At 48.7% G+C, this 23,182-nt stretch overlaps 1 protein-coding gene across 1 annotated transcript in view; it reads left to right on the forward strand.

Annotated features, from left to right (window-relative positions):
- The window catches only part of KMT2C (lysine methyltransferase 2C), a 213,577-nt gene that overhangs the window by 145,329 nt on the left and 45,066 nt on the right, over positions 1-23,182 (forward strand). The window contains exons 18-33 of the mRNA XM_054593417.1: positions 1,228-1,409; positions 1,656-1,820; positions 2,741-2,850; positions 3,342-3,407; positions 4,290-4,502; positions 6,114-6,242; positions 7,846-7,965; positions 10,433-10,563; positions 13,922-14,102; positions 16,470-16,574; positions 16,898-16,945; positions 17,931-18,068; positions 18,247-18,279; positions 18,369-18,494; positions 22,552-22,684; positions 22,899-23,113. Coding sequence (XP_054449392.1) covers positions 1,228-1,409; positions 1,656-1,820; positions 2,741-2,850; positions 3,342-3,407; positions 4,290-4,502; positions 6,114-6,242; positions 7,846-7,965; positions 10,433-10,563; positions 13,922-14,102; positions 16,470-16,574; positions 16,898-16,945; positions 17,931-18,068; positions 18,247-18,279; positions 18,369-18,494; positions 22,552-22,684; positions 22,899-23,113 — 2,095 coding nt within the window. The remainder of the gene's footprint in view (positions 1-1,227; positions 1,410-1,655; positions 1,821-2,740; positions 2,851-3,341; positions 3,408-4,289; positions 4,503-6,113; positions 6,243-7,845; positions 7,966-10,432; positions 10,564-13,921; positions 14,103-16,469; positions 16,575-16,897; positions 16,946-17,930; positions 18,069-18,246; positions 18,280-18,368; positions 18,495-22,551; positions 22,685-22,898; positions 23,114-23,182) is intronic.

A 23,182-nucleotide genomic window follows, 5' to 3' on the forward strand; every position in this document is an offset into this window, starting at 1 on the left:
AGCTTGTGGTGATGTTTGCACCTGCGATAGAGCCACAGCCACAGCCACAGCCGGCGGCCCGGCCGCCCCTCCCTGCACCCCCTCCAGCCTGGCTCCGGGTCTGTGGCTCCGCTGTCACCCTGAAACTCACCTGGCACACGTCCTGCCAGGCTGCTGGCGGGCTGAGTCTCGGTCCTCCCTTTTCTTGGTACATCCTCATTTTGTTCCTCCTGTCTGTAAGGAACTTGATTAGAGGGGTTAATTGGGAGCTGACCTTTGAATCCTTGGATGTCTAAAAGTGAATTAAGCTTTCACTCTGAGTTACTTGCTTACTTGGTTAAGGATTGTCCCTTGAAAAGTATTTTCTTGTAGAACTGGAAACTTCCCAACTCTGGCTGCTGAAGCAAAGTTTGATTCCATTTCAGCAGCTGTTCATTTAATTCTTGTTTTCCTCTTAGGCTGCTTTTAGACTTGACTTGTCACAGTCTGAATTTCCTCGTCTTGGTGCCCCTTCGTTACGACACAGGCCCTTGACGATTGTCTGTCTTTGTGATGCTAGTCTTTTGAGATCTTTAAGTTGGTTTCAAATTCTTAGTATTTCATGATGTGGCTACTTTAAGGAATTTTCCAGAAGTATACGGAGCCTTAGACTTTTCTAGAGATTCTCAAGGTAATTCAGACCCTTGTGGCAGAGAGGATCAACGGAGGAGTGAGTGCGAACTTCCGAAGTCCTAGCTTCAGAGCTGGAATCCTCTGAGATCATAAAATGTTCTTGGGAACTCACGTTTTATTTATTGCATTTGATATCGACTTTAATATACAAATGCCTTTGCAGTATACACAAGTTTCAGAAGCATGGATTCATGAACTGTCATTGAGGGGAAACTACGTGGACACATTTTAAATGTCCTGTTAACAATAATGCGGCAGTTTTCTTGATTTCTATAAAGTCTGTCACCACATCTGTAAAGTGGACATAAAATCCACAGTACAGGATAGCTATGGGGACGAAGGCGGTTAGGAAAATAGGCGCTGCTTTCGGTTATTCTGTCCAGAAGGACCCCTAAAAGAATGTGGATGTGCCCACTCACGGCAGCGGGGGGCCCGGCTGGCGCGCAGTGTTAGTTGTGTGCCTCTGTCCTGCTTTTGGGCCCATCAGCCCCATGTGCCTTTCTTTACGTGGCATATCCGATCGGGCGCATTGTGCAGGTTAATGCCTAGATCGCATGACCGGCTGTCTCTTTCCAGATCACGAAGGTGGTTCTCAGCAAAGGCTGGCGGTGTCTGGAGTGCACGGTGTGCGAGGCCTGTGGGAAGGCCACCGACCCAGGGCGGCTGCTGCTGTGCGATGACTGCGACATCAGCTACCACACCTATTGCCTGGACCCGCCCTTGCAGACCGTCCCCAAAGGGGGCTGGAAGTGCAAATGGTACGCCAGGCTTTCGTTTCTGGGGCTCGTCTTTCAGTTCCGAACTTCCTCACGCTACTACAGCTTGCAGACGTTAGCAGCCACATCGGCTTAGTTGCCTGATGCGTGTTTACCATGGTAGAAAGCACTAATGAATTGCTTCAAATATGCGTCCAGTAATTCCCCCTTCTGTTTATGTGTAGCTGTTTGATTGACAGTGACTGAATAAGTGAACACAATGGAGACTTGTGGGGTGTCGGCTTTCAGGTGCGTGTGGTGCCGGCACTGCGGGGCCACGTCAGCGGGCCTGCGGTGCGAGTGGCAGAACAACTACACGCAGTGCGCCCCGTGCGCCAGCCTGTCGGCCTGCCCCGCCTGCCTCCGCAGCTACCGGGAGGAGGACCTCATCCTGCAGTGCAGGCAGTGCGACAGGTACCGGGCGGGGCTCTCGGCGCGTGGCTTCTGCGCCTTCGTGGACGTGGCAGGGGGCAATCGGAAAACACGTTCCTCTTCAATTTAAGAAGCAGCGCTTTTGTTTTCCAGATTTTTAGTCGGCTAGAAACCTCTGGAACCCCATTGTTCTCTAGTCTTGGTTTCGGACAGAAGATTTTTAACTTGGGGCCTTCTGAGGGTTTATAAATCCCTGAAATGAGAGGCAGCAGAGTTACTGCCTGCATGTATGCGTTTTTCTAGGAGGGATTCAGAGGGCTTTTTTAGATTTTACAAAGAACCTCACACGTTCTCTTTTCCTTAAAGCTCTAGATAGTAAGTACTGAGATGGATGCCCGCTCCCGCTCTCCCTGTGTGGTTAGTGTGCAGCTTCCGCCTCCGGGGTCGGGGGTTCAGGGTCTGCCCTGTGAGCAGCTGGCACTGGCCACCTGATGGCAGTGTCTCGGGGCTCCACCACCGCTGCTTTGTTCTACAGCAGCATGGCGCCTTTCCTGTCCCTGTTCCGCCCAGCTGCACCTGCTCAGGGAGTGGGGGGCACTCTGAGGGCCTCGGGCCTCAGGCCTCGAGCCACGGCCCCATGTGCGTCTCTGAGTCCTCAAGCTCTTGCCCGGGGGGCTTCTGAAGCCCTCGGCGTGTGGCCACTGCAGACCGTCACCCCTCCCGCCCCACATGGGTGTTCTTGCTCTCTTGCTAGGACTCGGTTTCATTCCTTTTTCTTCCAAGCCTTGACCGTTGTTGTGGGTCAGCGGGCAAGGTTAGGAAGAGAGGGTAACTTGGTTCAGGCAGGGCAAGCATTTGAGGGTTAGGGGCTGGACGCTGGGAGACTGCCAGCTCCTATTTTTAAAAGAAAACTACTCTCAGTCTGTTTCTTTTTTTGATTGTATAATTAACGGTCTTTCTAGATGGATGCATGCAGTTTGTCAAAACTTAAACACGGAAGAGGAAGTGGAGAGCGCGGCAGACGTCGGCTTTGACTGCAGCATGTGCGGGCCCTACATGCCCACGCCAAACGGTAGGGGCGACCTGGGCCGTGGGCTGTGCTCTGTCCCACATGTGCCTTGCTGTCCACAGCCAGCGGGGCCTCTGCGCTAGTTCCTTTTTCTCATCCTGAAACTATTGTTTGAGCAAGTATCTTACGGAAATTGAGTTGTTTTTCTTATAAATTAACTTCTGTTGTTCCAACTTAACACAATAAAACAGTTTGCTTGCTTAAAGTAAAATGAGCATGTATTTTAGATATGAGCTGTAACTTGCCTTTTAAGACTCACGACCTCGGGGTTGTTAGCAGGACGTAGAAATCCAGGACCTTCACCAGTTTTTGCTTCTTACTTGTATGTTTCCTTCACCAGCTTGTTTTAAAGACCTCCTTTAAACTCTAGTTAGTGCCCAAGCATTAATGTTGGTACAATGGTTGTAGAAATAGAAATTTCCATCGTTTATACATCTTTAACTATATTTCACCTTTTCCAAAAAAGTGACTCTGTGACTCTTCCCTCACGCCAGTGCCTTCCTCAGACTGCTGCGACTCCTCCCTCGCGGTGCAGACCCTCACGAAGGTGAAAGAGCTGGGTAAGGCCAGCGGCCCGCCCGCCACACGCGGCGCCCCTTCCACACCCCCCGGCGCTGGTCGCCGTCTCTGCGGTCGTTGTGCAGATGCTCATCCTGACCGCTTTCGCGAGGCTGGTCCCCGTGAACCTCTCCCGGCGGGCAGGGAAAAGCGCCTGCCCTGCAATCCTCTCGGCTCCCGGCTTGCCGTGTTTTCACTGACGCATTGCTGTGCGCTCTTACCAGCCCCGTGGATATAGGTTCCTTTAGAGTTAACTCATCGGTTGCTATTTTTTTCCTGAACTACATATGCCTAGAATGGTGGTTAATATAACACTTCTATTAAACTCTCATTCTTTTGTTTACTTCAATTTGGTATCACCTGATAAATATTTAGATAGTTCAGAAATTGTTCTAATGAACAGCAAATTTTGTGGATTTAAAAAGTGACAGGATCTCTCTTTATTTATGCCTCCCCCTATAAGTGATTATATTGATACTTTCCTTTCCAAATGGGCTTCTGGAGTATTGTTTTCGCATATAAACTGACCCTCACCCTTTAGTCGGACAGGAGTCCCCGGGAAAAGGCTCACGGTTAAGAAACCGAAGCATTGCTTTCGGTGTCGTCACTTTCTCTCTGAAGCCTTATATTGAACACGTGAACCAAGAAGGGCCAGGAAGACCACTTTCTAAAAATGTGCATCCTTTTTGCCTGTGCCTTGGGGAAGTTTGGCCAGTGACTCTTAATTTTAATGGACTATTTTTAACTTAATTTTTCGTGCATTTCTTAACTGCTTTAGAAAAGTTACATTCCCTTGATGTGGATATTTTGTATTCATTAATCAACTTATGAATCAGCGTTAAAGTGTGAGTTTTAATTTGTATCCTTGGATGTTGTCCCTGCAGACCCACCCAAGACCTACACCCAGGACGGTGTGTGCCTGACCGAGTCGGGGATGACTCAGCTCCAGAGCCTCATAGCCACAGCCCCAAGGAGAAAGCGGTCTAAACCAAAGCTGAAACTGAAGATCATAAACCAGAACAGCGTGGCCGTCCTGCAGACCCCGCCGGACATCCAGTCTGAGCACTCACGGGACGGCGAAATGGACGATAGTCGAGGTAATTCTGATTGAGCTTCCCTGTAGTATGTTTGCAAGAATTAAAGCATATGCCGTTTTAAACTACGAAGGGTTCTGTAAGGGTAGATTCCACTGACGCAGCCAACTCTCGATATGGCACCTGTGCTTTCTAAGTGGGTGGTCTTCTCGGATGTAGCCTTTGTAGGTTCTCTCCCTTGCCACGTGACCTCGCACTGAGCTACCTTACAGAAACTTCCTGGAGCCCCGTGTGCCTGGGGTCGCAGATGGGGAAGTCAGGGCGGGGCCCTCGCAGGCCGTGCACTCGGGCACTGTGGTCCAGGGAGAGCCGAGCGGGAGCACGCATTCCATGCTAGGAATGGAGCGGTGTCACTGGTCTGCAAGCATAGCTTTCCCCTTCGCGGGTGTTCATCATAAACTATGTTTGTCATAAACTATTCCCCTGATCTAATATCAAGACTCTTCTAGCTGAGTCCTTGAGATGACGAAACCATTTTTAGTAGCGTTGCATTCAGTATGAGTTACATTTTTGCTTATCTTTGAAGCGGATGACCACAGGCTTGTTCATCTTCAGGGCAGTCATTTCTTTGCACTTGATTCAGAAATTGAGTGATGGGTTTTCTTCTGTCACATCTCACTGAACAGCATTTATTGAACGGGCCTGTGAGCCGGCTGTGGGATGTCCCATCAGTGAACAGAACAGTGGGGAGAGGAATCGGGGGTGCGGGCAGTGGGCTGAGGGATCGGGCGAATGGGAACAGCGTTTGAGCACCGACTGCGGAGAGTCGAGGGAGCGAGCCCAGGGCAGGGCGCCAGGACAGCGGGCGTGCCCCGGCGGAGGGCCCGCGCGTGTGCGCCCAGCGTGCGTGAGGCGCGTGGCGGAGCCTGGGGTGTCCAGCAGAGCGAGCCCAGGGGCTGCAAGGAGCTGACGAGGGCAGGGCAGGAGCGGAGAGTGACTCGGTGCATCATGCAAGCCTTGAGGTGGCGCCCAAGGAGTCCGCATTCGCTGTGGGATCAGGTAGGGGCTTCCGGAGAGGACAGTGGCGGGCTCTTGTCTCTGTGGGTTGGCCGAGACATCCGAGCGGTTTTCCCTGTAAAATGAAAGAGACCCGCTTTTTATTTTCACCAATAACTTGATTGAGTTGGGTGTTTTGAGCATGTTGGCTACTCCCCACGTGGTGTATGTTGATTGTTCCCAATGAACGTGTCGATTTGATCACTTTCAACTTCACCTGGTCTACCTGACCGTGGAGCACATCCAGCAAGAAATCTCCAGCACGAAACTTCGCAAACCACCTTTGACGTGTTTGATCCGTCACAGCCCCTTCTTGATACATTGCACAAATCTGTTTTTGTGTTTCAGTTGTGTTTTTACCTCTCTTGAAATAATAAAGCATAATATGCCAAAGATGTTGCTTATTCCATATTAAAGTAGCCACACAAAAATTCTCCAGTTTTTGATGTGATTTTTTTTTTTAACACACGCTGATATAACAGTTGTCACAATACAATCTAACAAAATTGTTTCAAGTGAAGTTAAAGACAACTAAGTGCTCTTAGAACCATCATATGGAAAAAAATTATGTGTTTGATAGGTTTTTCCGATTTTATCTGTTCATTTGCTCTTTTCCAGAAGGTGAACTTATGGATTGTGATGGAAAGTCAGAATCTAGTCCCGAGCGGGAAGCTGCAGATGAGGAAGCCAAGGGCGTAGAAGGAACAGACGGTGTCAAAAAGAGGAAAAGGAAGCCCTACCGGCCAGGTACGGGGCCTGAAGCGGACGTTTCCATCTGATAAAAACTTAGTTAATAGAAGAAAGATGTAATAGGGCTTCAATTATAACTAAACAGGATGAAATATAGCTTCTTGTCCACTCTCTTTATGGAAACTTGTATGTTTAAAGGACTGAACAATTGGAATATGCTTTTTAGGTGACAAATTCCTTAGGCTGAATGTGTGGTACTTCACCTTAAATCGTTATTTAATGCCTCATCACAAATATTACCCACTTTATTAAACCCCTTAGTGGAAAGAAGTCTTTTATGTATACCATTCTACTGTTTCTGTTTTTTAAGCTTGCTTTAGGGTTTACACAGGAGTGCAGTGCCTGTGCCATGTGCAGGCGGCATGTTGGGGTCCTCCTGCCGTCCACAAGCCATGGACCTGCTAGCAGTGTGACGCTCAAACACTTCTACTCTCGCTCTTTCTGCCTTGGGCGGGTAGAGAGAAAGCTGTCTTGCTTGTCAAATTTTATTTGCTCTATTGGAAAAAGTTATTGAAATGGTCACAATACAGAACTTGTAGGCTTTCTTTAGGCAGTTCATTAAATTTTTTTACTAATCAGTGAGCTATTCTCCTGATTGCTTCTGTTATTGGTAAGAGCGATCTAATTCCTTTTGATGCGTAGGGAAGGACTTGCTCACTGTGTGTGTCCTGTGGGACCCGCAGAGCTAACCTCCCTGATAGATAGGCCACGCCTGGCGGGACTTCGACTAGCATCATCCACGTCATTGTACGAAAGCGCCTTCATGTCCTCCTAAGGATGGGCTTATAAAAGCGCACTTACTCTTTTTAGACACTGCAGATCCCTTGTAGGAACTTGCGTTTTCTTCTCCCTGCCTTATCTGGAAGTCCTCCACCCCCCGGCGTGGCCCACTAAGTCTCAGAGCGCTCGGTGAGGCTGTTGGATCACGTGGCACGAGCTGATAGCGTTGCGCGCATGTCAGGCCCCCTTCCAGGCGCCCCGCTTCTGTGAATGTATTGTCTCGTCCTCCTAGGTATGAGGAGGTGACCGCAGTGTCACTGTTTGACCAACGAGGAGCCTCAGGCACTGAAAAGTTAAGTAGCCCGCCCAGAGGCCGGCAGTGACCTGCATTCCGGTGCCTGGCTCCGGGTTGGGCGAACCTCGTGCCGACGGGCCGTAGCGTGTGGTACCCAGACACCGCACCGCTCAAGTTGTTTGGATTTTGTTTGGATTACCTAGTAGCTTAGTTTGTATTTTGTCTCTCTTCTCCCTCAGCTCATATACAAATAATGTTAAGCAATGAGATGTGTTAATAATATTTATTAAATAAAGAATATTTACTCTTGACATTGTTCAGAAGAGGAAAAGCATATGGTCTTGCTGTCCTAATGAATTTTTATTTGTTTTGCTTAATGATGAGGTAACAATAGCTTTAACTTCCTTTATTTGTGCATTTCCAAACTCATATAATTTTGCATCAAAATGAAATTATTTAAATTAGCCCATATTGAATCTGAAATGCTTCTCTATTTAAGACTAAGCAATTCCACCTTACATACTGTAGCAGTATTGAGAGAAATTAGTTATCTTACGAGTGGACCCAACTTTTTTTTTTGGACAGGCATTGGTGGATTTATGGTACGGCAAAGAAGTCGAACCGGGCAAGGAAAAGCCAAAAGATCTGTGATCAGGAAAGACTCCTCGGGCTCGGTTTCTGAGCACTTCCCTGGCAGAGACGACGGTACGGGTTTTGTTTGATTTAACCCCATTGTGTTGCTGTCGCTGCTGGGGAGCGCTGTCCTGAGAGTGCCGCGGCCGCCTCGCCGCCTGTGACCGGAGGACCCGCGTGCTGCGGGTGGTTCCCACCAGGCAGGCGATGAGGAAGCAAGAGGGACCTAGGTGGCTCTGTTCCTTTGCGATTTTTTACACGAGTTCCCTTCTTTCCTGTGTCACGTGCAGGTAGTTGCGGGACTGAGTCACGTAGCCACGCGCCGGACGCCCTGTGGCCAGCTCACAGCAGGCCTGTCTTTGACGGCCTCCGCTGCTCGGCGTAAAGCTGTGGCGTAGACTGGGTAGCTGAAGGGGGCACGGTGCCCCAGCTATTTTTAACAAAGTTGTATAACGTTTTAGAAATATGTCTTCCAAGGAACAGTCTGTCGTCTTCACTTAGCATTGTCAAAGAAGGCCGAGTCACTGCCTGGGCCGCAGCCTGAGGACACGGTGCTGATGAGACCCCGGCAGTCGCCGCGGTCCGGCTCTGTGCGCAGCTGCTGTAAATGCCTCATGGAGGACGTGGGGGGCCTCACTGTTTGCAACGTGCGCTCTGAATAGAGTTGCCTCCATGATTAGGAGATGGGGTTTGGTTCTGTGAATCAGTAACAGAAATTGCTGCACATTGTTAAAAGCAAGCGCAGTGATGGTTTTAAAGAAGTTTCTAACATGGCTGCAATAAGTGCTGATTCAGAAATCTGCTGTGTGCAATGAAACTATGTTTTTGTGTTTTCCATCTCTGTCTCTGTTTTCTCAGTTCTTTTAGTTCAACGTTCTGCTCCTTCATCTGTGCCGTCCATTGAGTTTTCCATTCTTTGGTGTTTCACCCTTTCCGGAACTGCCTTCTTGGTACTTGAGGGGTCTCCCTCCACAGCCCACCCTGAGGCTTCATTTCTCCCTGTGTCGTACTGGCCGGGAGCGCCGGGGCCTGCGCCCAGCTGCTGGCCACGCGCGCATGTTGAGGGCACTGCGCTGAGTGTGTGTGTTCCTTCGGGCGCCGGGCGCACTCTGAGAGCAGAATTGCAGGGGCACTGCTTCAGGGACTGTGTGCATTTGTCAAACGCGGGAACAGGAGGTGATCCTGCCCTGGGACTTTTTGGAGCCAGATGCTTAGACTGAAGTTTTTGGGTCCACCTAGGCTATATAAATTCAGGCTTTTTACCCATTAGCGCTATACTGAGGTTATGAATTCTCATGGCAGACTTTCATTTTTTGCATTTCTGTCCAGTGCCAAATTCTATGGCAGGATGACAGTTTTCTTTGCTGTGGGGGGAGGGGAAACAAGAGGGAGTGTTTTTGTAACACCAGCCTGAGCGTGAAGGAGACGCCCTTCAGGATCCCGCTGCCCTTCAGGATCCCGCTGCCCTGCATGGCTCCTCTGGGTAGTCTGCACCTTGGGGAGGGGCCCTAAACTTTGCCTTCTAGTCCCCATTCATCATTGGGCTGTGAAAACCAGAGTTCAAGGTCACTGGATTTTAGCAAATTTTAAGAGTTTTATTTAATTCTTCCCTAATTTCCGCTGTTCTTGTTTTACCTTAATTTTTGGTCTTTGAGATCTTTGAGAATTCTTCATCTTCTGGCTAGATTACTAGTACATTAAAATAAAAATTGTTTAAAAATGTTTATCCACTATTTTTAGTTCTTTTGAGAGGAGTCAGTCTACCTATGTATTCTGACAACGGAAGTGATTTTTCAGAAGGGAGTCAGAAGTGGCGAGGGCGTCACTAAGTGCTCTGCCTGCTTTACGTGCTGCTCGGGTTCTTGGTGAATTCCATGGTCCAGGGTTCTGTTTTGTTTCCATTTCTCAAATTTAAGAGTGACCATTCATCGCATGTTGATGGGCATGTTCATAGGTGGTCCTATATCACAATGGGTATGTATTACAAAACCCTCATTTGCTGTAAGCTCTAGAAACTGGAATCGCTGGGTTGAAAGACACACGTTTCTGGAAAGCCTTTTGTTGGACATTTGCCGTGAACTCCACAGGAAGCTGTGTCTGCTAAACTAGCCCAGCGCAGGCGGTTGTTTCCCTGGGCTCAGGAGCTCTGGGGGTTGTCACTTTTTAGTTTTAACAAACTGTTGAGGTTAAAAAGAAACAAGCTTCTGCTTCCGGTGCAGGGAAGACTTCATTAAGGTGCAATAAGAAACATGCCCATACTAACTAGTCATGAAATGAAAATTTTTTGATACTATGTAAAGTTATACACTTGCTTGGAGGTATTTTTGTGAAAAGCTTGTTTGCCAAGTCATGCTGTACACCTTAAACTTACACAGTGTTGCCTGTCAGTTGTACCTCAGTGAAATGGAAGAAAACAGGAAAAAGCTTGTTTGTTTGTATGGAGCTGTGTATATTGATTGGTAAGCTATACTGTTACTTTGGGTGAATTTGTCTGAAAACTTTAAATATCGTGTGTTCATAAATGTGACGACTGTTTCAGGCTGGAGTGAACAGTTACCAGATGCTCTGGCTGATGACTCCGCGTCTGTTACTGAAAACACTGAAAAAATAAAGAAGAGATACCGGAAAAGGAAAAACAAGCTTGAAGAAACGTTCCCTGCCTATTTACAAGTAATATTTTGCTTTGTATTACATTATATAGTTTGTTAATGAAAGAAATGTACTGAGTTTTGAAAAACAGGTTTGTTGTTTTTGTTAATTTACTTGTTTTAATCAATTATCATAAATGGTATTTGAACCTTCCAGGGGCTCATAAAAGTTGACATTTACTTTCTTGTGCTTTGATACATTCCACAAAATTCTTTTTTGTCCCAGTTTTTGTCTTCTAAATATTTCGTAAGACAGAGGAGGACACTTGCGGGCTGAGGGACGCATGGCGTCGCCCGGCAGGCGCGGTGGCCTTCCCGGCCCCGCCGCACACGGGCTCTCACTGACCCGACACCAAGAGAGGGCATGATTTTGGCTCGTTGGTGCCAGACAGCTATTGTTTTGTTGACGGTTGTCATTTTTTATCCCAGAAGCTAAGGGAAAGGAGGTCAGCAGGGCTCCTGACTAAATAGCCAGGCGTCCCAGGTTCAGAGCTCTTCACGGCACACAGGCAGCGCCCGCGGGGCCACAGCAGCGTCTCCCTCCGAGTGGGAGAGGCTGCCTGCAGCCGGCGCTGCCCCCTCGCTGACCGCTGGCCGCTTTCGGAGGCCTGCGAGCCCAAGGGCCGAGCAGAAAATGCCCCGCTGCAGGGAGAATGTGTATCGGGTAGGTGCAGACTACAGGCAGGTGGACAGCTTTCTGGGTCGCCTCGTGTCCACGGGGTCACGGAAGGGTTCCAGGCCGCGCGCTGGGCAGGAGAGAGCCCAGGTGGGACGCCTGGCTCGGCCACAGGCTGCTCCCACGTTGCTGGGCATGTTGCTCATTCTTCTCACGCATAAGAAGCGTACAAGTAAAACACTTAAGTAAAAAGTCTTATGTATTTACCAGATAAAACTCTGAAGCATAGGCACCGAGGTGAGTATATAGTAACATTCCTGCGTGTCCTCCTTGGTAAACAGCTGACACCTGAGGCGCAGTGTCCCCTTCGAGGGGCTGAGCCCGGCAGGTCCTGCGGCTGAGCTCCGCTCCGCGGCCAGCGCTGAGTCCCCTCGCTCTACTTACCGTCTGCGCGCCCGGCGCCCTCACCTGTGAGATGGTGGTTGCACCTGCCGCACAAAATGCCGAGAGACTAAACAAGAGTAACTGTGTGAAGTGCTTAACTCTGTTTTACCCACTGTCTCTGATGAATGAAGTTTTATTTCCCCCATTTCCATTAAATATCCATTTATCCAAGTTTTGTCTATTTAACAATTACACAGCAGCAGTTTTACTGGTCAGGAGACAGGCCCGTTAGTGGCTTGGATTGTCTTCAGCTGCGCCCTTTTGCCGCTGTCGCCTGCCCCCTCCACGCCCTCTGAACTGTCCTTCCTGCCCGTGCCGAGTAGACCAGGTGCTGCTCCCCGCCTCCTCCCGCGAAGCGTAATCTCTATTTAGGAAGCTTTCTTTCGCTGTTAACGCAAGTATGGAAACAGGCTTTTTCATACGTTTGCAAAAGGATGTGATGTCCTGTTTCCCGTCCAGCCCTCACCCGCAGAGCTGGGCGGCGTCTGCTGGCGCACCGAGCAGTTGCTCTCCCGGCGGAGTCCGAGCCAGCTGGCTGGGGCTGTTTCTCAGTGAAGGAGCGAAGGAAGCCTTTGTGTGGTGCTGCTCCTCGGACACCTGGTGATGGCGGTTGCACTTTTTCCCCATCGAGGGGGGCGGGGGAGGCAGAATACATGGTGACCAGAACCCACTAGAAACTCAGTAACAGCGTTGCCCAGCTTTTCTTTATTAATCAGCACGGTGTCGGGATAAACTATAAGGAACAGTAGGGTCTGCCCAGTGGAAGTGTCAGGTCGTCTCCCGGGTGCCGTGGGGCCGCGGAGCCCATGATATCAGGGCCTCTGGACGGCTCTGGGGGCCGCTGACATGTGGTCGGGCCAGGAGCCACGTGGGACCCCTGGAAATGAAAACCCGCCAAATTAATAACGATGTTACTGTAAGTTTCCGATAAAGACAGAGGCATCAGGAATCTTTTAGTAAGAAAAAAATCTTGCTAACTGTGGTCTCAGATTTCTCAAATTTACACTGAAGTCTTTAAAGGAGCTCTAAAACTCTTAAGAAACAAACCTGTCTGCTACCCAGTGATCTAGCCCTATGGATTTTCAGTTTTTCTTCATAGTGAAACAACTCGTTTGCTTAAAAAATGTGAAAATTTTAAGTGACATGGCCATGACCTGCGCCAGACGTCACACACCACCTCCCCCATCCCTGTTCCATCCAGAGGGAGCGTTGTTCACGGCCTGGGCCTTACCCATTTGTAACTTTTGTAATAGTTTATTTTTGCACAGTCCAAATAGTCTTGGTTTGTATTTTATGTTTATCTGGGCATGCACTCACTTTTTTTACTACTGTATTTTAGAGCCTTCCTTTGACAACATAGCTCTCTATCCTTTTTAAAAATTGCTGTACTGCACGGGTGTCTCTCACTTACTCAGTTATATCCATTTTGACAGACATCAAGGCAGATTTAACTTTTTGGTATTAAAAATGCTGCAGTGAACTTTTCTTGTGTGTGTCTCTTTGGCAAGAATGCATTACATGTGGACCTGGGCTGCACAGCTGTGCCCCGCAGAGGACCCTTTCTCCCGTGAGACCACATTGCAGAAAACAGGCTACAGTGGGCTGTCGAGTTAAAGGGAAGGGGTGTCCCCAGGGTTTCCTTTTGTCCTTTTTGTTGATCCTTGAGTTGTAAGGAACTACCCCAGTGTGACATGCTGGTCTCCAGGGTAGAGAACGCGTGTTGAAATGGAGAAACGTTCCTAGGAGTAAATGAATAAAAAGCCAAAGGCCCGTAAGGGAAGTAAATCTTGTGCACATACTAAGATTACAATGGCTATAAAAACCCCTTTCAGGTTCATAACGTGCTTATGAGTCCACATGAGGTTTCTGATCTGTCTGAGGCTTGTACGTATTAAAGTCGTAGATCAAACCTTTGTGCTATCATCTGCAAGTAATCTATAAATAATAATAATGTTCATGAAGCCTGAGTTTTTCTTATTACATGAATTAGGTACCACTAGTATTGTAAATGTATCAGTCTTTAATTTTAGTTGTAGCCTAATCTGGAATTACTGAATTATTATACTGCTGTTGTTAGAAACACATTTGACAGAATGTCAAATTGTGTGGTATTGTTTGTACAATGTTATTTGTTTCTAGTAAAACTACAAAAAGTTGTACTTTTAAAATAAGGGAAATCTATATAAAAAAATGACAGGATATTTCTGTGTTGTTAAATACCAAGTTTATTTCTGCCTTGTCAGAAATGGTGACAAGTATCTGTTGTCGTTTTAGAATTTTATAACTAAGTCATTTTTATATGTGCTTCTTTTTTATCTAGGAAGCTTTCTTTGGAAAAGATCTCCTAGATACAAGTAGACAAAACAAACTAAGCTTGGATAATCTGTCAGAAGACACAGCTCCGCTCATGTATAAAGCAAACGTGAACACGCACTTCCTGGACACCTCCTTAGACCCGCTGCTTAGCTCCTCCTCAGCCCCAGCAAAGCCGGGAGCTCATGGTACGTGGCATGTTCTTTGTCATACGACCGTCGTCTTCCTTTTCTTTAAACCTTTGAAAATGCTCCAAGGCTGGCTTCATATGCATTTTTAAATCAGCCTATTGAAATGTAACTTGTAATCAGTAAAGGTAACTTTTAAGTGGACACGTCTGTAGTATTTGGCAAATACATTTATCTGTGTAGCTACCACCAGAGTGCAAAGGAAAATGTGAGGTTTGCACTTGGCTGAAGGTAATAAAAGGGAGTTCAGTTTGGCCATGCGTTGTAAATATAATACTCTTCAAATTAAGTAGGGTAGGTTTTTGTTAATTACACAGCCCCCAAATTCAGAAGAGGACAAACAAGAATGCCATCGTAGGGACCTGGCTGGGCAGTCCCGACACAGTAGGGACCGTGTTGGTAGGTGGGCTCTGCCGCCTTACGTCAGTTTCTCAGCACCGACGGCCTGGGCCTGGGGGATCTGTGTTGGAGGCGGGAGGCGGTCCCGGGCCATGTGGGAGCCTTGCCAGCATCTCTGTCCCCTTCTGATGCTGTCATGATGCTCAGAAGTGTCTCCAAATAGCGCTGCTTGCCCCCTGCAGAAATGCCCCCGATCGACAGCTGTGGCCTTAGATGTAGGAAACGCGAGGACTCTGTTTAGCATTGGAGAGAGGTCTGCGAACTGAACGTGTGCACAAACGCGCGTCACTGCGCCCGTGCCGGGGGCCCCTGGGCACCCAGCCAGTCGCGGGGGTGAGAGCTGCGATCCCAGGGTCTCTCCCCACGCCGGCCTGTGTCTCGCGCTGTGTCTCACTAACCATTACAGACCAATATTCCTCTGACACGCCCCCCCCCCCTTGCCATTGATCGCCTTAGTTGGCTCAGTTAATGTTATAAACTCGATTTAAAAAATACTCTTTAAGAAAATCTCCCACTGAAAGACGACTGGACACACTTAAGTCATTACAGCTTTATTAACTCGGCACCTTCCTGGATGGAGAGGCAGGCTTTCGGTTTTGACTTGAACTTCGTGATGGAACTGGAAGCATCTCAGCACCCGCATGCATGTCCACGCCCGTTTAGCTTTTCCTTTCATTCCGTAGTCTTGAGGGCTGACCTGCTCTTGGCCACGTTGCCGTGTTGTTAACGTGGAGTGAAAGACTCACAGGCCCCTCCGAGGGACGCCCGAACTGTGAAAGATGTGCCTTGCGGTAAAGATCAGGCCTAGCTGTTTAAAGCGGAGCGGCTTGCCCTGCGGCTCTCTGAGGCGGGAACTGCCGTCGGACGGAGGCGGTGCTGGGACGGGGAAGGCGTTACGGGGCGCTGGTTTTCGCAGAACTGCTGACAGGAGATGGTTTAGTGATAGATCCAAGACACGAGGACTAGAGTAAGAGAGACATTTCCAAACTTAAACGTACTGTGCTTTGCGGTTGAATCGTTCTTTTGCCTTTATGATGAGACATTTACAAGTGATGACTCATTCTTTCTTTTTTGTGTTTCATTCCGTGTAGTCCATGACATCAGCTTTAATAATTTGTTGGCAAGGTATAAAGTCTATTCAGTTAGGGACAAACTTTTTAAACACGATCTTTTAAAAAAATATTATAATTTGTGTAGAGAACTCCATTGGTTTAAAACAATCACACTCCCACTAGATTACCCTTGAAGGAATTATCCAGAATTTTTTTCTTTCCAGTGTACTGTTGTCTAGAGAATACATTATTGAAATAATTTCATTTCTCTTAAAACTTTACAAATATTTGGGCCCATAATATTTATATTTCCTTTCAGTTTGAAAAGTTAAATTTTTGTGTTTGACTCCTATTTGGAAATATGCATTTAATGGGACAAGACTGTTTGTCCCATTTGGATTAAAAAATCTTATGCTCCCTAACCTCAATGACTAATGTCATTCCCAAAGCTGGCTAAATGTTTTCCTGCTTGTCCTGTCCTCCCTCCCAGTGGCCGGCAAGGGTCTCAGGCCAGAGTCTGGAGAGAAGGGAGGTGTGGTCAGCCTTGGCCAACCAGAGGGTATCTGGTTCGTGCTCGACGGGGTTTCTAAGTAATGGGTTCCATGTTTTTCTTTTCCAGCTTTCATTTTTAGAGATGTCACTTTCTTAATTTTTCTGCTTTGTTTCTTATAGTACTTTATTTCACTTGTGTCTTTAGGCCTTTAATCTTTAACGCATTGTTATTCAAAACACTGGAGTACCTTTTCTATTAAAACCCTTCAGAAATAATTATCTTAATTTTTTATCGTTCTAGCACTTACCTCAGCATCTGCTGTACTCAGACCTGTGTAGTAAATGGCTGAATGAGCAAGAGCGTTTTAGAATTTAATGTCTAGGAAAATAATCAAGACATTAAACATGTGCTTGCTCTGTTTAGGTACCGCTGACGACCCCTTAGCTGACATATCAGAAGTCTTAAACACAGAGGATGACATTCTGGGAATAATTTCGGATGACCTTGCAAAATCGGTCGACCACTCAGGTATAGTGAGTGCTCTTGGCCCCATGGCCCACGCAGGATGTGAGAGCGAGGTGCGCGTGTACAGAACGAGTTAGGTCTTTGCTCTGAAACTGAAAAAACGTGTCTGTCGTTACCAGAGAACTCGTCTTAGACCTGACCTGCCTCACGTTCCTGCTGGGGGGTGGGGGCGAGTCGGGTCTTCTCTGTTGCCTTTCCTAATGGCGTCCAGGTTAAGGCTTGCGGCCCTAAAGTCCTGCTGTGTCTCGTTTCTTCTTTTGTTTGCGTTGTTCCCCGCCTCCCGCTCCTGTGGTAATCGCCCGTTTTATTTGGTTTGGGTCTTGTAGGTCTTGATTTATGCACTTTCCAGGTTGGCAGCTCACCTTTCCCGTTGGGTAAGACACCGAGCACTGGGTGACGGCTGACTAGCGTAGTCCTTGCATAGCGATCTCAGCTGAACCGGCCTGTAGGTGCATGCGCGTCTGTCCTAGCACTAGCGTGTCACTAATCACACTGGCTTCCCCGCGTGCGTGCTGCTGAAGCATGGGACAGCTGTGCTGGGCTCGGGGGACTTTCCCAGGAGTTTGTTTTGTTTTTTTAATGGTTTTATTTTTATTAATATATAATTTATGGTTTTACCCAAATGTTATAGAGTTAGTTTCTAATGTAAAATTAAATGGAGCGGACTAAACTTCACTTGCTGATGATGGTAGCACTGAGAAGCAGGGGAGAGAAGGTAGACGATAGACGGCTTTTATATGTGGAGTTGCTCCAAAACCAGTTTGTGTGAGGCAGTCTGTTGTGGCATAAATACAACCCATATTTTGTATGTTGACCATAGAATATTTCAAAAATAAGATCTGTAGTTGAAATTATTTACAAGGATAATATGTACTGAACAAAGTTATATTTTAATCAAAATAAGTATATTTTCTGAGGAATAAAAGAACCCTTCTGGTTCTAATGCTGATTTCCACGAAAAAGAAGCACTACATTATTAAGACAGGCCTCTAAGCGAATATTCTGAACACAGTATTCACTACACAAATAAGAGCTTTAGCCTGGAAATGGGGGTCCCGGGTGTGCAGTTCAGCTGTCACGTGCAGCACACGGGACAGCAGGGCACGCTCCCCACACGGTAATGAAACGCTCTAAAAATCTTAGGTAAATAAAGTGGCACCGAGTTTACAAGCAGACTGTGCCTATTCTTAACTAATTTTGACGATCCAGACTCATACAAGACCCCTGACTCATTCAGAATTACAGATTTTCTTTGCTCAATTTTAATCAAGTTGTGCATTCATGCAGGTCAATAGTGTTAACACGTTCTGTGTGCGTGTTCGGCGTTCACTTTGTAACTGCTTCGCCTTGTCCCCCCAGCTGGCATCGATATCGGCCCCGCGGCCGACGGCCCGTCCTCTCTGCCTCAGCCGTCCGTCGGCCCGAGCTCACGGCCGTTAAGCGAGGAGCAGCTGGACGGCATCCTTAGTCCCGAGCTGGACAAGATGGTCACAGATGGTAAAATGTTTGCCCTACATCTAGGCTTTCTAAAAGACATGAGTAAATATGATTTTCAAAGATTTCTGCATGCTTCTTCACAATTAACATTCTATTCTGATGATTTCTAACATGCTCTTTTGTATCAGTATATTGAAGTGGTAATTGTTACTATTTCTGTGTGTTTATTCCATCCTAGGAGCAATTCTTGGGAAGTTATATAAAATTCCAGGTAATTGTGTTGTGATGTTTTCATTTACAAAAGTGGCCTTCCCTGTGTGGCTGGGGGAGACTCCAATCGCACTGTCATTGTGCCCCTAGAGCTCGGCGGGAAGGACGTGGAAGACTTGTTCACGGCAGTGCTCAGCCCTGTGGCCGCTCAGCCTGCCGCGCTGGCACAGCCTCCCCCGCCCCCTGCAGCGCCGCTGATGCCCATGCATGGCCAGGGTACGTCAGCGGGAGACGCCGCCTGCGTGTGGGTCTGCTGAGGGTGCTGAGTGTGTGTGCGCGTGCTCCGTGTTCACGAAAGCAGGCTCGGCCCTGGGCAGGTAGGAGAGGACCCTCTGTTGTGGCGAAGGACAGCCCCGTCTGAGTCCCCAGGCCACACCTCCACTCCCTGATCGCCGCGGGGGTTGGCGCCCCACGCACGGATCGAGGCCCTCTGCTCACTGGGTCGGCTGCGGGGACAGCGCCGCAGTGCCTCCCGGGGCCCTCCGCGCATCTCAGCTCGCTGCACCCGGGCCTCCCTGCACACGTGCTGGGGGAGCTCAGCCCCTCACCTGGCTGCCGCGTGCCCACGGCCGGGCGTCCGTTTCTGACCATGTCCACTCCGCCCCATGCCTCTGTCCCTGTCACATTCCCAGTTGCATGGAGGAGGGCCTGTTTGTTCGGTCAGTTTTCTTCTCCCGTCCTGTGACTAGCCGCAGGGTAAGTCAAGTCTCAGGCCTAATTCTCCGCTTCCCGGCGGCCTAGCCTGGAGGTCTGTGGGGGGGGGGGGGGGGGCAGAGGCGTGTGCGTGCCGCAGAGGCGGGCCCCCCCGGAGCGGGCCGTTTTCTGGTCCCGCTCATCGCCCCGCTTTGTGACCGTGTGCTGAGCCGAATGATTGAGTGACCCTCTCCTCAAGTCTTCCACTGTTTGTCCTAGGTGCTGAAATGTGCAAATGATTTAGTGTTGTTATCTTTACTCTCAAGTTTGTGTGCACATGAGGAATTCCATAGTGTACATAATTAAAATGTTTTAGTTTCCATGAGTTTAGCCTCAAAACATAAATATGCCTTGATTTTTGCTGGACTAAATTTATCCCTTATGCGTTCTTAATGGTTAAGAACTCTTCAGTGTTTCTCTTGACATATAAAAAAGATCCATCACCATGTTTTCTGAAACTGAAAGTATGTATTTTAGAAATCAACTAAAGTTGAAGATGCATTCCTTTATAAAAGGTTTTACAATCATTTTAATCATTTTGCTGTGTGGCCTCGTTAACATGTTTTGAGGAGGTGACATCTTTTGCTAGGGGCCTACCGTGTTTAGCCATGTGTAATGTACACTCTTTTGCCCGAATTTTGGAGGGAAAAATGACGTGCATTATATATGGGTAGTAATAATTCTGTATCTATATAAAGGTTTTTAATTTTTATTTACGCTTATGCATTAAAAGTGTCACTTTAGAAAGCAACAACAGTATATGCAAAATACAATCGGTTTTGTTTCTAAATATAAATAAATAAAAATCTTAATTGAAACAAAATATTTTTCTGAAAGTTTGGGCCAAAAACGTGGGTGCGTGTTACACGCAGGGGCTCATTATGCACAGCAGACCCCGGAGTATGGGACGCAGAGCTGAGTGAGGCCGCCGCCCGCAGGGCTTCACAGTCCTAGTATCCTGGGCTGTCGGCACACAACGGATTTACATGGCAACTGATTTCGGCATTTGTGTTTGAGAAAAGAGGTCCAGGGTAAAGCCTGATCAGGCCCCGTGGCGGGCGACTGACAGGTGTTTAAGGATGGCAGCACCAGGGAGTGAAGCCCGCAGGCAGTGTTCCAGGAGGTGGGGCTGGGGCGGGCGCCCTGTGAGAGCGGGCAGGGCCAGCGGCCGCCCCTCCCTCGCGCCTCTGAGCGCCCTGGGCTGCCTGCGTTGCTTGTTGGGCAGCTCCACTCGGGTGAGAACGTGGGAGGAGACCCGCACTGAGGAGCTTACCGCGGTTGGGACCAGGCGGTGCCTCGGCCCTGGGGGAGCCATCCCTAGTGCCCATGGGAAGGGGGATCCAAAGTCATGGGAGGGCGAGCGAGCGCTGTCAGAGGGCTGGGGACTTTTGAAGAAGTAAACGGGATGAGTTACATGCTTAACTTGTCCGATTATGTCAGACATGCAGGTACGTGTTTCTTTCTGCTCTTCGAGGGTTAGGGGAAAACGAAACAGTGAGAGAGCGAGATGTCGAATGACAGGTGTGGGCTCTCAGAAGCCGCTGTGAAGCGGGGCGTGTGCTGAGAGGCGCTCCGCGGGCGGGGGCGGCAGCGGCGGCAGCTCGCTGGCAGAGTCCGCGTGGGGCGAGGGGTGCCGCGGAGCCGCGGGGCACCGCGTTGGCGGGACGCTGGAGGCCAGGAATCGGGGCCGGGGAGCATCCCGACTGAGATGGCGGGAGTTGAAATCACTTTCGGTTGACGTTACGCAGTCCTCAATTCTCGCCATGTGTGTCTTGAAGAAAGTTTGCTTTCATAAACTAGCAATGCCAGGTGGAGTAGGTATGGTACACTTGGGGAGGGGGTGGGGAGACTACCTCTTAATTAGAATAATTACAACACAATAAATGCTCTGCCTTGACTATGTGTCCTTGAACAAGGTACTGTAACTTTGGAGGGTCTCTCTGTGTAAGTGAGCAAAGTGTAATAATCCATTTCATAGGGCGGTTGTGAGGCTCGAGCAGCGCACGCACACAACACTTTCACAGCGGCGCTTGCCGTGACGCCAAGGACTTAGGAAGCCGTAGAGTTCTCCTCATCGCGAGAGGCTGCGTTGTGCTCGCAGTAGTCAGTGCTGATGGAGAGGTGGCGGGCGGACCGCGTTCTCATTGCCAGCAAGATGCTTTTGCTTGCCCCAAGCACATTAAAGATGTTGGGTGTTTATCAATAAAATCTCATTCCTTAATGGAGCCTGCTTTTCACGGAAGCTGACAATTGAGCCAGCATGGTCTCTCTTAAATTTTGCTTAATCTAACCTTGGAGTGAATTTAAGTGTCTCGAGACGCTTGTGGAGTCCTGATCAGTGGGCCCGGCTCTGTCGTTGGGCAGGATGAGCACTGACCTGGAAGTTTCTGAGACAAAACCCTGGGACCCGCCAGCGGCCGGCGGGGCCTGGAGTCCTGTGCGCCTTAGTTGGGGCTTCGTGAAGGCATGTTATGCAGTGAGAGACGTTCTGTGGGCGAGACGCTGCGCTGGGTGGTTTTTTCTTTTAATGGTATGACCACGTCCTCAGGTTCAGGGTTCACACTCGTTCTACCAAGGGTGCTGAGTGCTAGTCACACGGTAACTGTGCTTCCAGGGGTATAATTGTTGGCGATGAGAACGTGGGTCTTCCGAGGGCTGAGTGTCAGGCCGACAGAGGCCGTGAGATCAGTGCTTGAGAGGCTGACACCAAATTGAGAGGCCTTCTGGAGGGGGCGCGGAGAAAAGGGGTCGTCATTTCTGGTACTGGAAAACTACTTAGCTCAGGACAGCAGACAGTCGCAGGTAGGGCCGGAGTCCCCTGCCCTGCTTGAGGACAGTAACAGGGAAACACCAGGTCTCGTTGGGGTTTGCCTCATGTCTGCTTAGAAGGAAGAGGATAAGATACTGGAAGCTTGTGAATAATCTGGAATGAGAGCGAAAATGTACTTGGGCCGGAACTGCAAGTAATGAAAATTAGGCCAAAACCAGAATCAGTGTATTTTTAGCGGTAATGATCCATTTGATCTTGGAAACTATTTTCGAAAAAGTGCCAATTTAAGAATCACAGGGTTTTTTGTGCTAATAGGAATAAGAGTAAAATAGAAGAATGTCTGTTTGTAAGTTGTGGATGAAGAAGACTAAGAGTATTCGATAAGACTTCCTAGATGTGTTCTCTGTGTAGCGCCAGTACACACTGAGCAGCTCCTGCACAATGGTGCCGTGCCGGGACCCGGCGCCCGCCACCCGCCACATCGCCCGCAGGATGGAGCACCTTCCTTTCACAGAGGACGTGGTTGGCTCTGCCTTTGACTAGTAGCAGTTCACCCGCAAGCCCAGGGCGTCAGACCCCTAACACAAGCTGTTGCCTCTGTACTGTGACAAAGGAGACAGAACCACAGAGGCCAGATTTTAAAAATGTATGCCCACTCACTCTTTAAGCACTGCTTTGCAGAATAATATTGAGGGGAAAAACCCCCGACTTTATTAAATAGCATATTGCCAGTTTTTATTTAGAAGTATTTCTGTTGCTTTTTTAGTATTTACGAACAGTATGCAAACTGAATTACTATTTTCTTCTAAGATGTTTTTTCACGGATGCCTCTCATGAATGGCCTCATTGGACCCGGCCCTCACCTCCCACATAACCCTCTGCCTCCTGGAAGCGGCCTGGGAGCGTTCTCCGCCATGCCTCAGTCCCCTTACCCCGACGCCAGGTACTCCGCGCCTCACCTCTGTGGGAAGGGAAGTGACCTTCGTGACGGAGGTGTTAGTCCGTTTCTGTGCATGATGTTGACTTACGTTACGTTGGTCATGGTCTTTGCTAAAAATCATCAAACATTTTAGCTATTTTGTAATAATAGGTTTTAATGAGATCCTACTTGAAAGCTGCTTTGTGTTTATGAACTAATGTTGTGTGTTGTTTGCCAGAGATAAAAACGGAGCATTTAATCCAATGGTGAGTGACCCCACCAGCTCTTGGGGCTCGGCAGCGCCCCCTGTGGAAGGGGAGAGCGACACCCTGTCCAATGCCCAGAGGAGCACCCTCAAGTGGGAGAAGGAAGAGGCCCTGGGTGCGATGGCCACCGTGGCGCCCGTGCTGTACACCAACGTCAACTTCCCCAGCCTCAAGGACGAGTTCCCCGGTGAGTCCTGGCGGGGCGGGTCTGGGGCCCGCCGCAGAGGGCTGGCCTCGCGGCGTGGGTTTTCGTCTA

The sequence above is a fragment of the Pteronotus mesoamericanus genome, unplaced genomic scaffold, assembly GCF_021234165.1.
Source record: "Pteronotus mesoamericanus isolate MK-2021 breed Mesoamerican mustached bat unplaced genomic scaffold, CSHL_Meso_final scaffold_409, whole genome shotgun sequence".
In the NCBI taxonomy this organism is placed as follows: Eukaryota; Metazoa; Chordata; class Mammalia; order Chiroptera; family Mormoopidae; genus Pteronotus; species Pteronotus mesoamericanus.